Source organism: Oncorhynchus tshawytscha, linkage group LG16, assembly GCF_018296145.1.
Source record: "Oncorhynchus tshawytscha isolate Ot180627B linkage group LG16, Otsh_v2.0, whole genome shotgun sequence".
In the NCBI taxonomy this organism is placed as follows: Eukaryota; Metazoa; Chordata; class Actinopteri; order Salmoniformes; family Salmonidae; genus Oncorhynchus; species Oncorhynchus tshawytscha.
In genome coordinates this window covers 39,584,414-39,604,788 of record NC_056444.1, presented here as the reverse complement: position 1 = coordinate 39,604,788, position 20,375 = coordinate 39,584,414, and the positions used below count along the sequence as shown (strand labels likewise).

Sequence of the window (20,375 nt, the reverse complement as noted above, 5' to 3'; positions counted from 1 at the left end):
CTGAGGAATACTTGAGAACATCAACTGTTCCAGACGACTGTGATCACGCTCTCTGTAGCCGACGTGAGTAAGACCTTTAAACAGGTCAACATACACAAGGCTGCGGGGCCAGACGGATTACCAGGACGTGTGCTCCGTGCAAGTGCTGACCAACTGGCAGGTGTCTTCACTGACATTTTCAACATGTCCCTGATTGAGTCCGTAATACCAACATGTTTCAAGCAGACTACCGTAGTCCCTGTGCCCAAGAACACAAAGGCAACCTTCCTAAATGACTACAGACCCGTAGCACTCACGTCCGTAGCCATGAAGTGCTTTGAAAGGTTGGTAATGGCTCACATAAACATCATTATCCCAGAAACCCTAGATCCACTCCAATTAGCAACATTTCTGCCACGCTGATCCTCAACACTGGAGCTCCACAAGGGTGCATGCGCAGTCCCCTCCTGTACTCCCTGTTCACCCACGACTGCATGGGCAGGCATGACTCCAACACCATCATTAAGTTGCAGACAACAGTGGTAGGCCTGATCACCGACAACGACGAGACAGCCTATAGGGAGGAGGTCAGAGAACTGGCCGGGTGGTGCCAGAATAACAACCTATCCCTCAATGTAACCAAGACTAAGGAGATGATTGTGGACTACAGGAAAAGGAGGACCGAGCATGCCCCCATTCTCATCAACGGGGCTGCAGTGGAGCAGGTTGAGAGCTTCAAGTTCCTTGGTGTCCATATTCCCCCTTAGGAGACTGGGTCCTCAGATCCTCAACTTTCTACAGCTGCAATATCGAGAGCATTGCATCACTGGTTGCATCACTGCCTGGTACGGCAACTGCTCGGCCTCCGACCGCAAGGCAGTACAGAGGGTAGTGTGTACGGCCCAGTACATCACTGGGGCTAAGCTGCCTGCCATCCAGGACACCTCTGGCGGTGTCAGAGGAAGGCCCTAAAAATTGTCAAAGACCCCAGCCACCCCAGTCATAGACTGTTCTCTCCACTATCGCATGGCAAGCAGTACCGGAGTGCCAAGTCTAGGACAAAAAGGCTTCTCAACAGTTTTTACCCCCAAGCCATAAGACTCCTGAAGAGGTAATCAAATGGCTACCTGGACTATTTGCATTGTGTGCCTCCCCTAACCCCTCTTTCTTATGCTGCTGCTACTACTCTCTGTTTTATCATATATGCATAGTCACTTTAACTATACATTCATGTACATACTACCTCAAATTAGGCCGACCAACCATTGCTCCCACACATTGGCCGACCGGGCTATCTGCATTGTGTCCCGCCACCCACCAACCCCTCTTTTACGCTACTGCTTATCTCTGTTCATCATATATGCATAGTCACTTTAACCATATCTACCTGTACATACTACCTCAATCAGCCTGACTAACCGGTGTCTGTATGTAGCCTTGCTACTTTTATAGCCTCGCTACTGTATATAGCCTGTCTTTTTACTGTTGTTTTATTTCTTTACTTATCTATTGTTCACCTAACACCTTTTTTTGCACTATTGGTTAGAGCCTGTAACTATGCATTTCACTGTAAGGTCTACACCTGTTGTATTTGGCGCACATGACAAATACTTTGATTTGATTTTACAGACAACAAATCTGTTGTTTTATGAAAGACACATTTTAGTCAATAAGCTTTATCTTTTGGTCTAAATCTTTGACCAATAACCCTCATTTTATTGTGCATATTAAAATCAACCCTCTTATTAAATCTGAGATTATTTGTAAATAAAAAGATTAATAATAAATTGATCAAATTTGTTTGAAATAATCTTGTTTGTTATTGCGTCACTGATATTACTGTACTGTTCTGGCATCAGAGTTGCCCAATTTAATTGTATATGGTTTTTGTATCTACCTAACTGTAGCTACACTCATTAGTAAACATTAAGGATATGATCATTCAATTTGATGAATCAACCTCAATTATTTCTAATGTTACAAAAAAAGAATAGTATAAATGGAAAAATGTCAGACAATAAAACTTTACACATGCATGTTTAATGTAAATTATTACTAATCCAAACAATTTCTTAGTATTATCATTAACCCTTTGTCTTTAATTATAATCTCAGCAAAAAAAAAAGAAACTTGCCTTTTTCAGGACCTTGTCTTTCAAAGACAATTCGTAAAAATCCAAATAACTTCACAGATCTTCATTGTAAAGTGTTTAAACAATATTTCCCAAGCTTGTTCAACAAACCGTTAACAATTCATGAACATGCACCTGTGGAACGGTCGTTAAGACACTGACAGCTTACAGATGGTAGGCAATTAAGGTCACAGTTATGAAAACTTAGGACACTAAAGAGGCCTTTCTACGGTCTCTGAAAAACATTAAAATATTTCCAGGGTCCCTGCTCATCTGCGTGAACGTGCCTTAGTCATGCTGCAAGGAGGCATGAGGATTGCAGATGTGGCCAGGGCAATAAATTGCAATGTCCGTACTGTGAGACGCCTAAGACAGCGCAACTGGTAGACAGGACAGACAGCTGATCGTCCTCGCAGTGACAGACCACGTGTAACACCTGCACAGGATCGGTACATCCGAACATCACACCTGCGGGACAGGTAGAAGATGGCAACAACAACTCCACGAGTTACACCAGGAACGCACAATCCCTCCATCAGTGCTCAGACAATAGGCTGAGAGAGGCTGGACTGAGGGCTTGTAGGCCTGTAGGCCTGTTATAAGGAAGGTCCTCACCAGACATCACTGGCAACAACTTCACCTATGGGCACAAACCCACCGTCGCTGGACCAGACAGGACTGGCAGAAAATGCTCTTTACTGACGAATCGCGGTTTTGTCTCAGAGGTGATGGTCGGATTTATACATACATATACTGTATCTATCTATACATATATCTAGACATATCTATACTGTATCTACTTATTCATATTTACACTGTACATTATTCACTAAGATCAACCTCTCCTTTTCAGACCAACCTGTCTTTCTTCATCCATCACTTTATCCTTCGTTATTCTACACTCTCTCGTTATCGGCTGGCATTGCTTTCTACTTTGCTCCCTACTGTCACGTCTCTACTCTATCCATCTCATGAAAAGGCCTACAAGTACAATACAAGCCAGGATAACAAGCAAAACCAATCAGGCTCTTCAGTGGCATTAAAGTATCCTTTTCTAAGCTGAGCTAAATTGTCATTTCTCAAGAGGTTTAACCAAAGAGCTTAACCAATTCCACATCCTCTGATAGTGAGCCAGAGGAAAACGACCAAACAGCCATTCTACTGTACACCACATAGTCATCATTCATAATATCCCATCATAGGACCCATGTTTCAATGAACAGAGTCAGCCTAGGTATGAGCAGATATCAACTAGTCTTGCATGGAGTCGAGGAGTCCAGATGGTTGACATCTGGGTCTGCGTGTAATGCCGGGGTCACTATGGCCTCCAGATAAGAGGCTCACCATGGGTCTGGGAGTCATTGGAGTAAATTACCACACTCCTGGAAGTGTGTTACAGCTAAAATTACATCACCACACACACACACACACACACACAGTAAAGGGCTGTAGTCGTCACGGTCACACAGCTCTGAAATGTACCCCAAAGCGACTCATTTTAAAGAGAAGGAAAAAGGAGATCAAGGGCAGAATAGAAAAAAAAAAAAAGTGCAGCAAAATAAAAATAAAATATATATACAGTATATGAGTCCAGATTCCTCCGTAAAGAGAGGGTAGATTTACATGAGTCCAGGGTCAAATCAGGTAATTTCTAGTGGCACTGTTGCAGTCATGCTAGACAAGAGAGAAGACAAACCACAACTATCCCATTTGGGAACAGTGTCGATTACTCAAATCAAACGCAGCATGGAAACGAGCTGTTTTTCTCGTTAAACATCTCCTATGGATATAAGTGGGAGAAAACATAAATGCTGGAGTTATCTATATATAAGTTGTAGGCCTATATCTGGACATTATTATGATGCGAATAGAATTTTGAATCCTATAAGAAGAAGTGGTGACAAACTCTATAGACACTGAATGTACAAAACATTAGGAACACCTTCCTAATTGAGTTGCACACCCATTTGACCTTAGAACAACCTCAATTTGTCAGGGCATGGATTCTACAGTGTCATTGCGTTCCACATGGATGCTGGTTCTGTTGACTCCAATGCTTCCCACTGTTGTGTGGATGTCCTTTGTGTGGTGGTAGGCTATCGTTGTAAATAAGAATTTGTTCTTAACTGACCTGTTTAGTTACATAAAGGTTAAATAAATTAAAATTAAAATGCTAAAATACTCATTTTAAAAGGACCTTAAATATTTTGTCTTGTCCATTGATCCTCTGAATGTCACACATACACAATCCATGTCTCAATTGTCTCAAGGCTTAAAAATCATTTTTGGATTTGTCTCCTTCTTCTACACTGATTTGAAGTCGATTTAACAGGTGACATCAATAAGGGATCAGCTTTTACCTGGTCAGTCGATGTGAAAGAGCTCACTCAATATACGCTCCCAATAATTTAAGGGGTAAGGATACAGTGATGGCGAAAATAGTGTTACGTAGGACATCAGTTACTTCATCTACTGGGACAGCGTCATCCCCAAACAAGGCGGAACTGAGGAGGACGTAAAGGCCAGAATACAAAAAGAAAGAGTAACCTCCCTTACATGCTGACCAGATCGGACACGTCGGGTGCGCGAGCGTCGCAAAATACATTTAGAAATCCATGTTATCCAATTATTGCACCCACACTGCTCGCGCGAGGGCTAAAATAGAACTCATTCCTATTTCTGAAGCAGATCGCGCTGCAAGTCCTGGCTCTCCCATCTCCTCATTGGTTATACCCACGTGACTGAAAGACAAACTTTGTTGCCGGTTGTCGTGAAAATACAATGAATGTTTAGATGGATCGCCATATAAATTCAAGGATGAAAAAGCCTGGAAGGAGGAGAGATGACTAGAAACGATTCGGTTGGCCGTTTTATGTGTGGATTAATTGTCAGAGTAGAGGTCCTTGTGCATTTCAGGTAAAATAACTCAATATTTATATCCCAGGACAAATTAGCTAGCAATAGCAAGCTAGCTAAATAGGACAAATTAACGTTAGCTAGCAGGTGTCTGAGATGCATCCTTAACATCAGGTGGAAACGCCGGCAAGAAAGAGGCAGGATGTCACTTATACTCCCTCTCCGGCCTCTAGGTCATCAGGCTGCTGATTAGCCCGCACACCTGTCACCATCGTCAAGCGCACCAGCGCCTCATGACACTCACCTGGACTCCATCACCTCCTTGATTATCTTCCCTAAATCTGTCACTCCCCTTGGTTCTTTCCTCAGGTGTTATTGACTCTGTTTCATGTTGGTGCGTGTTTCATGTTTATTGTCTTGTTTATTTATTAAAAAACGATCACTCCCTGTACTTACTTCCCGACTCTCAGCGCAGTTGTTACACAGGAGAGCGAGCTTCCTGGTGAGACTAAAGCGAAGGGAAAACCAGCCACTACTTCCCGCCATTCTATTGGCCAATAGGAAAGCCACTTGATAATAAGATGGATGACCTCATATCCTGGATTTGCTATATGGTGAAATTCAAAATTCCTAATTTTCCTAAAATTCCCCAAATTCCTAATTTTTCATTAGTTTTTAAACGGGTCAACACTCCTAAGGCCACAGGGTCAGATGGTATTCCTGGGGTTTGTCTTCATAGCATGTAATAGTGATCTTGAAAATTATCTACCCATTTCCAAGCTCCCTTGCCTTGCCAAAACACTAGAATCATTGGTCAACAAATAGCTGTTATTTTCAATCTGTAAATGTTATTCGTAATGTTAATCTGGGTTCAGACCTAAACATAGCACCACTACGGCTACCATGCTAGTTGTAAATGAAATTACAAATACCTTAGATCAGTGGTTCCCAAACTTTTTATAGTCCCGTACCCCTTCAAACATTCAACCTCTAGCACCAGGGTCAGCGCACTCGGTTGTTTTTTGGCATCATTGTAAGCCTGCCACACGCACACACTGTACGATACATTTATTAAACATAAAAATGAGTGTGAGTTTGTCACAACCAGGGCACAAATAATAATATATTAATAACCAATCATTTTGCTCTTTATTTTAACCATCTTATATATAAAACCTTATTTGTTCATCAAAAATTGTGAATAACTCACCACAGGTTAATGAGAAGGGTGTGCTTGAAAGGATGCACATAACTCTGCAATGTTGGGTTGTATTGGAGAGAGTCTCAGTCTTAAATAATTTTCCACACACAGTCTGTGCCTGCATTTATTTTTCATGCTAGTAAGGGCCGAGAATCCACTCTCACATAGGTACATGGTTGCAAAGGGCATCAGTGTCTTCACAGAATACTCTGAGCGCAGCCCAATCCAGAAATCTGGCAGTGGCTTCTGATTAAATTAAATTGATCATATTTGACATTGTCCGTAAGCTTGTTCATTTGCACACAAAGAAATCATACAATGATGGAAAGACCTGTGTGTTTTCCTTGTTAATGCAGACAGAAAAGAGCTCCAAATTCTTAATCATATATTCAATGTGCGGGACAAAATTGAGGCTAGTTGCAGAGTCCATGTAATCCTAGATTCAGATCATTCAGGCGAGATAAAACACCTCCCAGAGAGGCCAGTCGTGAGAGACTCGTCATCATGCAAGCGGTCAGACAAGTGAAAATGGTCAGTGAAGAACTTTAAGCTCATCTCTCAATTTAAAAAAATACATGAATCACATTTTTATTTGGCATACCCCCGACGGCATTGCGCGTACCCCAGTTTGGGAATACCTGCCTTGAATGATAGAAATAATTGTGCTGCCATATTTGTAGACTGATGGTTTCATAATTATCTCAATGACGGAACTCAGGCCATCAAGGTAGATGGGTTCAAATCTGAGTTCCTTGAAATACATAAAGTAGTGCCCCAAGATACGATACTCAGCCCACTACTGTTTACAATTGATATAAATAACAATGTTAATGTAATGTTATTAGATCTAAAGTTAGTGTTAAGTGCAAACAAAACAAAACGCATGCTTTTTATCTAGGTCCCATTACCCAGATTTACATTACATTTCTAATGACTACTTAGAACAGTACACAAATGGAGAGAGTTCCTTCCTACAAATATCTTTGTATCTGGCTTGATGACAAACTGTCTTTTAAAAAACATGTCACTGAGCTGGTGAAGAAGTTGAAGTTCAAGGTTGGTATCTTTTACGGAACCAAAGCATGTCTGAATTTTGTTAATAGGAAGGAAATTGTTCAGGCCACTTATGTCTATTATAGATTATGGGGATATTATCTATATGCATGCTACATTATCTACACTTAAACCACTAGATACTGTTTTCCATTGTGTCCTTAGGTTGTTCCTGGTGATGGTTATAGAACTCACCATTGTGTTTTGTATCAAAAAAGTGGGTTGGGCCTCTTTGTATGTAAGGAGAGAGCAGCATTTTATTGTGTTTATCTACAAAGCACTCATGCAGAAACGTTCTATGTATCTATCATCATTAATTCAATTTAAACTGACAAATGACCAAAGCCGGTCTCAGGCTTGGAGAACACTGGAGGCCCCTTTAGTCTCCACAGTTGAGTAAAGTTGATTTTAGTTTTTTTTTTTGTGCCCTTCATGTGGAACAACTTCCAGTTCTGGCCCCCCTTGGTCAGTTCAGAGTTATGATCAGAGACCTCTATGTTGATAAATATGTCCGTTTTTCTTCATATGTTGTGTAAATTGTATGCATTTGATGTATTTATGTAGGGCTCATCTGTTAAAGAGACCCTTGTCTCAGTATGACTTCAAAACGAAGGTCATTTTTGCAAAATAAATGTGCAGACCAGCTGGCAGGCGTCTTCACAGACACGTTCAACCTCTCATTGTCCCAGTCTGTAATCCCCCACATGTTTCAAGCTGACTACCATCATTCCTGTTCCCAAAAACTCTTTGGCATCCTACCACAATGACTACCACTTTGTAGCACTCACATCTGTAATTATGACGTGCTTTGAAAGGTTGTTCATGGCACACATGAACTCCATCCTCCCAGACACCCTGGACCCACTCCAATTTGCATTCTGCCCCAACAGATCTGCCCCAACAGACGACACATTCTCAATTGCACTCCACACTGCCCTCTCCCACCTAGAAAAAAGAGGAATACCTCATGTGAGGATGTTGTTCATTGACTACAGATCGGCATTCAACCCCATAGTCCCTTCCAAGCTGGTCACCAAGCTTGGGACCCTGGGACTGAACACCTCCCTCTGCAACTGAATCCTGGACTTCTCGACCCCCGGGTGGTAAGAGTAGGCAACAACACTTCCGCCACCCTGACCCTCAACATGGGGGCCCCCAGGGGTGTGTACTTAGCCCCCTCCTGTACTCCATGTTCACCCACACGCGACTCCAACTCCATCAAGTTTGCTGACGACATGACGGTGGTAAGTCCTGATCACCAACGGCGATGAGACAGCCTATAGAGAAGAGGTCAGAGAGCTGGCAGTAAGACCAAGGAGCTGATCATGGACTACTGTAAACAGGGGCGGGTGCACACCCCCATCCACATCGACTGGGTCAAGAGCTTCAAGATCATCAGTGTCCACATCACTGATGACTTAATATCATCACTGAGGACTCAACACCAGCTCCGTTGTGAAAAAGGCACAGCAGTGCCTCTTCTCCCTCAGGAGGCTGAAACAATGTGTCATGGCCCCTCAGATTCTTAAGAACTTTTCCAGCTGCACCATGGATAGTATCCTGACTGATTGTATCACGTGCCAACTGTCACTTCTACACATGACACGACTCAAGTATCAGACGTCACTTCACACTTGGTTTAGTTGGTGAAATACATTTGCTCTGCTGTCATTACTGTATAACACCAAGAAATAAACAGCTGTAAAAAAATATTTGAATATCTACCAAATGCAAGGCCATCTCTAAGCTACATGTTGTGTAAAGTATACACATGTATATTATAGTAGAGAAATTACCGTCTCGGTTAGTGATTGGCATCTCTCTATATCATCAATGACGAAATGCATAATGTTCCTCCTTCGATTGAACCCGAATGCTGGAAAACCAGGAAAACCACTAGTTTCCAGGATAATGATGTCTCGGTTATTCATTCAGACCACTACTCTGTTTGTTTGTGGGTTTAGGAACCACCTACATGTACAGCCAATTAGACGTTGTCAAACTTGATAGAAAACGTCACTGGCATTAGAGACAGTCGTCTCCGCAAAAAGTGAAACATGAATGAGGTTTAGAGGGAAAACAATGCGGGCACAGAATGTATTCCTATCCAAAATATGTTATCCAATGCCAGAGAACATTGTCAACACCGTCATACCAAGTGTTATCAGATGAATCACAGGTAAATGGGCAACATAATTATATATGCCATTTAGAAGACTTTTATCCAAAGCGACGTACAGGAGGGCACGCATACATTTTCATATGGGTGGTCCCAAACGGGAATTGAACCCACGATCCAGTCATTGCTCTACTAACGGAACCAGACAGGACCATACATTCTCAACTTCTCTCAGATTGAATTACTACAAGAGACAGTCTTTTTAAAATCTTTTTTTGATTTTTACCCCTTTTTTCGCCCCAATTTCGTGGTCTCCAATTGTTTTTTTTTAGTAGCTACTATCTTGTCTCATCGCTACAACTCCCGTACGGGCGCTGCAGTACAGCGCCCTTAACCACTGCGCCACCCGGGAGGCCCCTTACAAGACAGTCTTGAAAGGGTTAAGGATATGTTCCGTGCCGATACTGAAAACAACAGGCCAGTGTTCCAAGAGAATGTTTAAATGAGGAGGGCCCCAAACCACAGTTTGTGAGTGGGGGAACATCTGGAATATGTCCTACAGTGGACAGTGATTGAGGGGGTCAGTTAGCAACATCTACAGGCATACAGTGACTTCGGAAAGTATTCAGACCCCTTGACATTTTCCACATTTTGTTACATTACAGCCTTATTCTAAAATAGATAAAAATGTTTTTTCCCCCCTCAATCTACACACAATGCCCCATAATGACAAAGCAAAAACAGGATTTTAGATTTGTTTTTGTAATTCATTAAATAAAATAACGGAAATATCGTATTTACATAAGTATTCAGTACTTCACTCAGTACTTGGTTGAAGCACCTTTGGCAGTGATTATAGCCTTGAGTCTTCTTGGGTATGACGCTACAAGCTTGGCACACCTGTTTTTGGGGAGTTTCTCCCAATCTTCTCTGCAGATCCTCAAGCTCTGTCAGGTTGGATGGGGAGTTTTGCAGCACAGCTATTTTCAGGTCTCTCCAGAGATGTTCGATTCCAGGCTCTGGCTGGGCCACTCAAGGACATTGAGACTTCCTGAGCAATCTGGAGCAGGTTTTCATCAAGGATCTCTCTGAACTTTTCCCCATTCATCTTTGCCTCGATCCTGACTAGTCTCCCAGTCCCTTGCCACTGAAAAACATCCCCACAGCATGATGCTGCCACCACCATGCTTCACCGTAGGAATGGTGCCAGGTTTCCTCCAAACGTGACGCTTGGTATTCAGGCCAAAGAGTTCAGTCTTGGTTTCATCAGAGCAGAGAATCTTGTTTCTCATGGTTTGAGAGTCCTTTAGGTGCCTTTTAGCAAAGTCCAAGTGGGCTGTCATGTGCCTTTTACTGAGGAGTGGCTTCCTTCTGGCCACTCTACCATAAATACCTGATTGGTGGAGTGCTGCAGAGATGGTTGTCCTTCTGGAAGGTTCTCCCATCTCCACAGAGGAGATGGAGCTCTGTCAGAGTGACCATCGGGTTCTTGGTCACCTCCCAGATCTAGGAAGAGTCTTGGTGGTTCCAAACTTCTTCCATTTGAGAATGATGGAGGCCATTGTGTTCTTGGGGACCTTCAATGCTGCAGACATTTTTTGGTAACCTTCCCCAGATCTGTGCTTTGATACATGCCTGTCTCGGAACTCTACAGACAATTCCTTCGACCTCATGGCTTGGTTTTTGCTCTGACATGCACTGTCAACTGTGGGACCTGATATAGACAGGTGTGTGCCTTTCCAAATCATGTCCAATCAATTGAATTTACCACAGGTGGGCTCCATTAAAGTTGTAGAAACATCTCAAGGATGATCAATGGAAACAGGATGCACCTGAGCTCAATTTCGAGTTTCATAGCAAAGGGTCTGAATACTTATGTAAATAAGGAATTTACGTTTTTAATTTTTAATACATCTGCAAACATTTCTAAAAACCTGTTTTGGCTTTGTCATTATGGGGTATTGTGTAGATTGCTGAGGAAAAACATTTTTTTAAATCAACTTTTAAATAAGGCTGTAACATCAAAATGTGGAAAAGTCTAAGTGTCTGAATACTTTCCGAAGGCATTTAACAAGGCACTTAACAAGGCACACCTGTTAATTGAAATGCATTCCAGGTGACTACCTCATGAAGATGGTTGAGAGAATGCCAAGAGTGTGCAAAGCTGTCGTCAAGGCAAAGGGTTGCTACTTTGAAGAATCTCAAATATAAAGTATATTTTGATTTGTTTCATACTTTTTTTGGTTACTACATAATTCCATGTGTGTTATTTCATAGTTTTGATGTGTTCAATATCATTCTACAATGTAGAAAATAGTAAAGATAAAGAAAACCCCTTGAATGAGTAGGTGTGTCAACTTTTGACTGGTACAATTTTTTGTTTGTATCATTGTTGGACATAAAAGATTAGCTCCAATTGATTTTAAATGTTGGAAATCCGCTCAAGAGAAAAATCGTCCCTGGCTGAATCTAGTTGTTGATCCCTGGCTTATAGGGTGGAGATACTGTTTGGCCGGTGAGTAACTGGTATCTGCATCTTTGTCAAAGATCCCACAAATAAACCTTTTCATTCACTATATAAAAACTGAGTCAATATAAGAAATAAACAGTCACACAATCCTTAAAATTGCCTTTAAAAGCACAGACTCACACGTCACAATGTTTAACATGGTCCTTTCAGTGTTTGTTTGTCTTGGTTCCATGAATAAGTTCTGTAAGCCATGTGTGGCTGAGAGGATAAAATGTTTACCTCATTAGTGTGTTTGGGTAGAGAGATGAAAAGAAGCGCTGCTTTTGGGTAGTAACTGCTCTCAGGCAGTTAGAGCATTGTTCAAATAGCACGGGAGGAGTCACAATTAAGCTTAAACACTTTAGGCCTTTCTGCTTCGGTGGCATGCAAACACACACAGAGAGAGAGAGACAGAGACAGAGAGAGAGAGAGAGAGAGAGAGAGAGAGAGAGAGAGAGAGAGAGCTTCAATATTTATTCATTCGCGACTCATTTAAGAGTGTCAACGGTCTATTTTGGAGTAATTGAACAATGAATAGGCTTCCCTGCTTACCCAGTCTCCAGCTGGAATTATAAATCAAACCGGAATTCAAAAAGGTGAGTGAGACAACAAGTAGGTTTTACGCACCACTGCTCCACCACTTCCTCCCGTGGACGACGTAATGGTCTTGGTCCCTCTGAAGGGTACACTCCATGTTGGTGGCGTCACTGGAGGCCACATCAGGCTCTGTTGACAGGGTAAAACGGCAAAGCTAAAATTATGTGGGAGTTATTGGTACAGTACATGTTTTTTTTTACCGACTATGTCAACTTTGGGGCTGTAGCTGCACCGCAAACAGGAAAAGCATGGCAATGTGCAGGTTAACCCTTTTCTTAAGTCTTGTGGACAGGAAACGCACCCACCCAGACAGAGATCACTGGGTAGTGTTTAACACAGCAGGAGACACTACCTCTGTGTACGCGTGTGTGTGAATCGCTCTTTAATTAGTCCAAACACTGATCCACTCTAGAGTGAAGGTTTCTCTATGCACAGTAAATTCCCAGGAACGTGTACACAGAGTGTACACAGGAGTGGGAGGCTCATCCGAAATCAACCAGACCGATGACGCACACAAACACCTCGGAAACAACATCTGTGTTTGCAGGAACACAAGGGAACCTAACGCCCACTATCGTCCCTTCTAACATCATTACATTACTATTGATGTGTTCCAAATGGCACACTATTCTCCACTTAGTGCACTATTTTTGACCAGAGCTCTAACATAGCCCTAGGGACCCTGGTCAAAAGTAGTGCACAATATAGAAAATAGGGTGCCATTTGCGATGCATGCAATTTCTCTGTAATGGGTAACAAACAGAGGGGGATGGCTCATTCTCAACATTCTGACTCATGGTGTGGTCCCACAGGCCTCGCTCAGAGTGTTCAGTGTCTTTATGGAGATAGCTCTACTCAGAGCCTGTACCTGCTGGGATGAATATACAACCTCCTCTCCCCTCAGGTGGGGTCGTCTGAGTGGAGGCAGCACCCCCACAAGCATGCTTACAGGGTTATTACACTCGTAGAAGAGATAGGGTTCTACCAAGAACCGTTTCGATCAGAATAACCCTTTTTGGAAGACAAGGGTTCTTTGTAAGGCAAAGGGTTCTACCTAGAACCTTTAACATCCTAAGAACCATTTTTGTAAGAAAGGGTTCTTTGATGATTCTTTGGCAGGCAAGAAGGGTTCTACATAGAGCCATAAATAATATTTCCCAGCATGCTTTATTGCAGTGAGATGTTCAGAATAGTTTGTTTTAGTGTAATATGTGTTTTTGCATGTACATTGATTGTTTAATACATTTTATGCTACAGAAAGATAGAGCATACAGTTTTCTAAACTAATCCAATCTGTTGGATTTATTGCACCCGTTACTGAGATGGTTGTTCCAGTTTAGATGATTGAGGTAGTCTCAGTATTCAATCTTCCCTACCCTGGCAGTCATTCTGAATGCAGGTTACGGGTGATTAACAATTTCACTTATTGGACACATGCTTTGCCAGCCAGCATAATGCCACTTGCAGGCCTGATGTGGCCTGTGAACCAGGATATTCCTAACACGGAACCCAAAACCGGCTGCGCGCGTGCGCCATCGTGCATAATTTTATTTTGTCCCCCCCCACACTAAATGTGATCACGACACGCAGGTTAAAATATCAAAACAAACCAATTATATTAATTTGGGGACAGGTCAAAAAGCATTAAACATTTATGGCAATTTAGCTAGCTAGCTTGAACTTGCTAGCTAATTTGTCCTATTTACCTGAAATGCACAAGGTCCTCTATTCCACCAATTAATCCACAGGCAAAACGGTCAACCGACTCGTTTCTAGTCATCCCTCTTCCTTCCGGGCTTTTTATTCTCTTGACTTTATATTGCGATTGGCAACTTTCATAAATTAGGTGCTTTACCGCCACTGACCTCGTTCGTCTTCAGTCACCCACGTGGATATAACAAATGAGGAGATGGCACGTGGATACCTGCTTCTATAAACCAATGAGGAGATGGGAGAGGCAGGACTTGCAGCGCGATCTGAGTCAGAAATATAACTGAATTCTATTTTAGCCCTTATACCCTGACTACACCGCTCGCGTCATGTGTGCGAGCGTTGCAAAATAAATTAAGGAATCTATGTTATTCAATTATTGCACCCACACTGCTCGCGCACGTCAACAAGCGTCTGCGTTGCCACGGGCTAAATAGAAGTCATTCCTATTTCTTTTTTTTACCCATTTTTTTCTCCCCAATTTCGTGGTATCCAATTGGTTGTAATTACAGTCTTGTCTACAGTCTTGCTTCTTGACACAATGCCCATCCAACCCGGAAGCCAGCCACACGAATGTGTCAGAGGAAACACTGTACACCTGGCGACCTGGTCAGCATGCACTGCGCCCGGCCCAGGAGTCGCTAGTGCGCGATGAGACAAGGATATCCCTGCGGGCCAAACCCTCCCTAACCCGGATGACGCTGGGCCAATTGTGCACCGCACCATGGGCCTCCCGGTCGCGGCCGTCTGCGACAGAGCCTGGACTCGAACCCAGAATCTCTGGTGGCACAGCTAGCACTGTGATGCAGTGCCTTAGACCACTGTGCCACCCAGGAGGCCGTCATTCCTATTTCTGATGCAGATCGCACTGCAAGTCCTGCCTCTCTCATCTCCTCATTGGTTTATAGAAGCAGGTACCCATGTGCCATCTCCACATTGGTTATACCCCTCGTGGGTGATTTGAAAGACAAACTTTGTTGCCAGTCATCGTGGTAATACTATGAAAGTTTAGATGCCAATCACCATATAAGTTCAAAGATGAAAAAGCGTGGAAGGAGGAGAGATGACTAGAAACGATTCGGTTGACCGGTTTGTGTGTGGATTAATTGTCAGAGTAGAGGACCTTGTGCATTTCAGGCAAAATAACAACTCAATGTTTATATCCCAGGACAAATTAGCTAGCAACAGCAAATGAAACAACACTAGCTAGCAAAAGTGCAAGCTAGCTAGCTAAATTGCTATACATGTTTAATTCTTTTCGACTTGTCCCAAAATTAATATAATTGGTTCAGAATTTGTTTTGATATTTTAACCTGCGTGTCGTGATCACGTTTGGTGTGGGGGACAAAATAAACGTATTCACGCGCGCAGCCGGTTTGGGTTCCGTGTTAGCAACGAAACACTCGTTGGCGGGCGTGAGCAGTGTGGGTGCAATAATTGAATAATATGGATTTCCAAATTTATTTTACATGCTGTACTCAGCCTGTAACACCACTGTGTTGAGGTATAACTAGACCCTCAAAGAAAGGTCTTATGATATATGTAATGTACTGTCTGAAATAACAAAATGTTAAAGCCTAATAAGGCTGGTGGAACTGCTCATAGAGGGTTCTAGGAAGAACCATCCAAAGATAAAAGGGTTCTCGGTAGAACCCTTCATAGGCGGTTCTAGGAAGAACATTTAGATGATAAAATGGTTCTTGGTAGAACCATTTATAGAGGGTTTTAGGCAGAACCCTTCATAGAGGGTTCTAGGTAGAACCATATACAGGAAGTTATTTGAAGAACCCTACATAGAGGGTTCAACCCAGCACCAAAAAGGGTTCCCCTGTGGGGACTAACTGCAGAACCCTGTACGGTTCTACTCAGCACCTTTTTTCTTCTTCTAATAGTGTACTTTCCAAAGGGTCATGTGTGGTGAACGTACTGCCACAAAATGGCTGCCATTTAAGCATGTCACTAGTCTATTTTTGAGTAAGAGAGCTTTCCTAGCCTCCTGTCGAAATTATAAATCAAAACTTAATTAAAAAGAAGGAGGAGTGAATTAATTTAAGAGTGCATATTTGTGGCACAAGGGCTGAGTTATCACCATATAATGTTTGGCGACCTTTACTAACTTTATTAATGCGATCCATCACGTCATATCGTCTTGTGCTACGTGAACTGACACGACTAGGATGAAGTGGAGCCATATATAGAGATACATGAATACACAGCAGGGATATAGTGTAGCCATATATTAAAGCATGGCCCTGGGCCTGAGGGCGTACCTGTCATACAGAAGCAGGAGCGGATCTGTCCACTGAGCAGGGGCTGGAGCCACTCTCTCTTCTGCTCCTCAGTACCAAACATGTGGAGGACCTCCATGTTCCCCGTGTCTGTAGGGGCAAACACAACCATAGATCTAGGAATTATCCAATGACACCATCACATCAATGCAACCTAATTTATAATCATTTGTACACTGCAACTTGACCGCAACTAAGCCCCAAAATAAACTGTTTATTTAAAGAACACTCATTTCATACCTTGATTACATTGAGACAAGATCACACACTGTATGCCTCTTTTTCTTTTATTCATAGGAATACTTGGGAACAGATTTCCTAACTTAAACACATTTTTTTTCTTCTCAATTCCTGGTGATTTTACAGTCCGATAATGTTATAACTCATCATGACTTAATTTATGACATAATAATTCCGTAAATATGAAACGTGAATACAAGCATGATTCACATCATTAGATAAGATACATCTATTAATCATGAATGGCTCCGAACATCATCTACCTGGTCGTGCATCAGCAAAGAACTTGGTCCTAAACTTAGCACACTATCAGACAGTAACTTCAACAGGCTTAATCAGTGGTGACCATGCCTTACCAGGGGCCTGGCAGTTGAAGAGGTCAGGGGCGTAGAGGCATCGTCCCGTTTCCTCTGCGATGTGGGCGTAGTCTAGCTGACTGAGACCGCTTACTGCCGGCAGGAAGAGGTTCCAAAGCCCCGCCTCTCTGGCCTTCGCCTGGGGGGGGTACGACATCTTAAATGACCTCTGAACTCAAACACCGCTCTAGGGTGGAGTTTCCCCGTTGGTACAGATTAGGATCAGCTTCCCCTCCCCCAATCCTAACCTTAAGCATTAATGGGGGTAAATGCTAAACTGACCCAAGATCAATGTCTAGGGGCAACTTCACCTTGTTCCTCAAACACTCTACAAGAGCTGACCATCAAAAAACACCAACACCACCCCCCACCCACCATGTCCTTCCTTACCTTCAAATCCTCTATCACCTGGGGGGGGTGCCATCTCTGGGGTGAGTGGGCGTGTTTAGAGTAGTACTCTGATACTTCCTGGGGGAAAAACAGTCATCCACTGGTGAATATACAAAGCGTGGACTAATTCAGGAGGTTGCAACTTCACAATACAGTACATTTCAGACAGAAATGTATAATGCCCACAGAAGAGACCGACTCAATAAGGATATGGAATCCTCAGCTCTTCTACAAGCGCTTGTCTTATATCCGCTGTGGTTTCCATTTAATACGTCCCAGATGCTCTTTATGAGGCATGTGACAGAATGAACAATTTTGTCTCTTTGTTGACGGAAGTAAGTGTGAGTGCACTTAGCTTGCTCCCTCCGGCACTCTCTGTACCTCATTACCCTGACTGCCACTCTGACTCATACAGTGCCCTGTAATTTCTCCTTCTGTCTTCTCTGCTCTTGACCCCTGACCTTTCAACTGACCTGCTGAGCAGGAAGCACGTGTTGTTTCATGAACTCTGTGACCTGCTGGTGGACAGCCTGGCCTTTAGCAGTCTGGAGGAACAGTCTGGAATCAGCAGGGCCCGAACTGGAGGGGCTACAAACAGCCAGACACGCACAAACATACCATTTCACACCATAATACATACAGGCACTAGTATGAGATGATAGACTGTAGTTTTAGTATCATGTCAACCAACATACTTCTCTGCAATCTGCAGCCCAACCTGGGCCAACGGCTCCACACTCTGGCCAAACTGGGCAGCATTGGGAGCACTGGCATTGCCCAGGAGGTGGCGCGCATAGATCCCCTATAACAGAGAGAGAGACAGAGAGAGACAGAGACAGAGACACAGAGAGACAGAGAGAGAGAGACAGAGAGAGACAGAGAGAGAGAGAGACAGAGAGAGAGAGAGAGAGAGACAGAGAGACAGAGAGAGACAGAGAGAGACAGAGAGAGAGACAGAGACAGACACAGAGAGAGACACAGAGAGAGACACAGAGAGAGACAGAGAGAGAGACAGACACAGAGAGACAGCGACAGAGACAGACACAGAGAGACAGCGACAGAGAGAGAGACAGAGAGACAGAGACAGAGACAGAGAGACAGAGAGACAGAGACAGAGAGACAGAGACAGAGAGAGGAAAGGGGTTACAGACATACACACAGAGACAAGATCTTCTGTGAGCAGAGACAGTCTAGAGAAATATCTCAGTCCTAGGAAGTCCTCTATCAGTAAGATAGTATTATCAGCAAGAAAGAGGCAAAATGGTGTCGAAGACAGATGAAAGCTGATTGATGAAAAATAATGATTTGTATAGATCATAACACAGGAGTCTGCTTTGGTTTGCCGTGTTCAGGTACAGAATAAAGATAATGAAAGCAGATAAGACAAAGTGTGTGTGTGTGTGTCTTGATGAGATAGATGAGAATGTGGACCTGGGAATAGTTTGAGCTCATTAGCTGCCTCTTCAGCCGAACAGTGCCAAAGAGATGACAAGTTGAGAGATACAGAGAGAGAGAGGGAGAGAGAGAGCATCAAAAAACGGCTACTGTGTGTGTGTGTGTGTGTGTGTGCATATGCGTGTTCCTTCATTTACACCAGTCCATCTGGCATTTCAATGGCCATCATGTGCCATCAGTGAAAAGGTGCATCCTATCCAGTGGTGTAAAGTAAAGTAAAAATACTTTCAAGTACTAATAAGTCGTTTTGGGGGGGGTATCTGTACTTTACTATTTATTTATAATGTACTTTTTACTCCATACATTTCCCTGACACCCAAAAGTACTCATTACATGTTGAATGCTTAGCAGGACAGGAAAATTGACAAATTCACACACATATCCAGCGAACATCCCTGGTCATCCCTATTGCCTCTGATCTGGCGAACTCACTAAACACAAATGCTTCATTTGTAGAGATGTCTGATTGTTGGAGTGTAGACTTGGCTATCTATAAATAAAATAAATAAAATAGTGCTGTGTGGTTTGCTTAATATAAAGGAATTTTAAATTATTTATATTTTTACTTTGATATTTAAGTATATTGTAGCAATTACATTTACTTTTGATACTTACAACCTCACCCTAATCGCATCAGTCTACGTTAGCTAAACCGCCCCGTGGAAGGAGACACCGATCCCGTAGAAGTTTTAAGTAACAAGAGAATTTCCCAAGACATAGACATATCTGATATTAGCAGAAAGCTTACATTCCTGTTAATCGAACTGCACTGTCCAATTTACAGTAGCTATTACAGTGAAAACATACCATGCTATTATTTGTGGAGAGTGCACCATTTTGAATAAACAAAATTAGGCACATTTGGGCAGTCTTGATTCAAAACTTTTAACAGAAATGCATTAGTTCATTGGATCAGTCTAAAACTTTACACATACACTGATGCCATCTACTGGCCAAAATCTAAATTGTGCCTGGGATGGAATAATACATTATGGCCTTTCTCTTGCATTTCAAAGATGATACAAAAAAAATACAAAAGAACGTTTTTTTTTCTTCTTTGTATTATCTTTTACCAAATCTATTGTATTATACTACATTCCTTTCACATTTCCATAAACTTCAAAGTGTTTCCTTTCAAATGGTACCAAGAATATGCATATCCTTGCTTCAGGGCCTGAGCTACAGGCAGTTAGATTTGGGTATGTCATTTTAGGCGAAAATTTGAAAAAAAAGGGGCTAATCTTTAAGAGGTTTTAAGTATATTTAAAACCAAATACTTCTAGACTTTTACTAAAGTAGTATTTTACTGGCTGACTTTCACTTGAGTTATTTTATATTTAGGTATCTTTAATTTTATCACCACTGATCTTATATTATCATATTATGTGTGTGTGTGTGTGTGTGTGTGTGTGTGTGTGTGTGTGTGTGTGTGTGTGTGTGTGTGTGTGTGTGTGTGTGAGAGAGAGAGAGAGAGAGAAAGAAGAGAGAAAG

General features: G+C 42.4%; 1 protein-coding gene across 4 annotated transcripts in view; it reads right to left on the bottom strand.

The window, feature by feature from the left end:
* Positions 1-20,375, bottom strand: part of LOC112215642 (acyl-CoA dehydrogenase family member 11) — a 55,699-nt gene that overhangs the window by 31,488 nt on the left and 3,836 nt on the right. For all 4 annotated transcript variants that reach the window (XM_042299149.1, XM_042299151.1, XM_024374836.1 and 1 more), the window contains exons 8-13: positions 18,125-18,231; positions 17,903-18,017; positions 17,430-17,507; positions 17,040-17,178; positions 16,426-16,533; positions 12,476-12,574 (exon numbers count right to left, since the gene is read on the bottom strand). In XM_042299149.1, the coding sequence (XP_042155083.1) occupies positions 12,476-12,574; positions 16,426-16,533; positions 17,040-17,178; positions 17,430-17,507; positions 17,903-18,017; positions 18,125-18,231 (646 nt within the window). The remainder of the gene's footprint in view (positions 1-12,475; positions 12,575-16,425; positions 16,534-17,039; positions 17,179-17,429; positions 17,508-17,902; positions 18,018-18,124; positions 18,232-20,375) is intronic.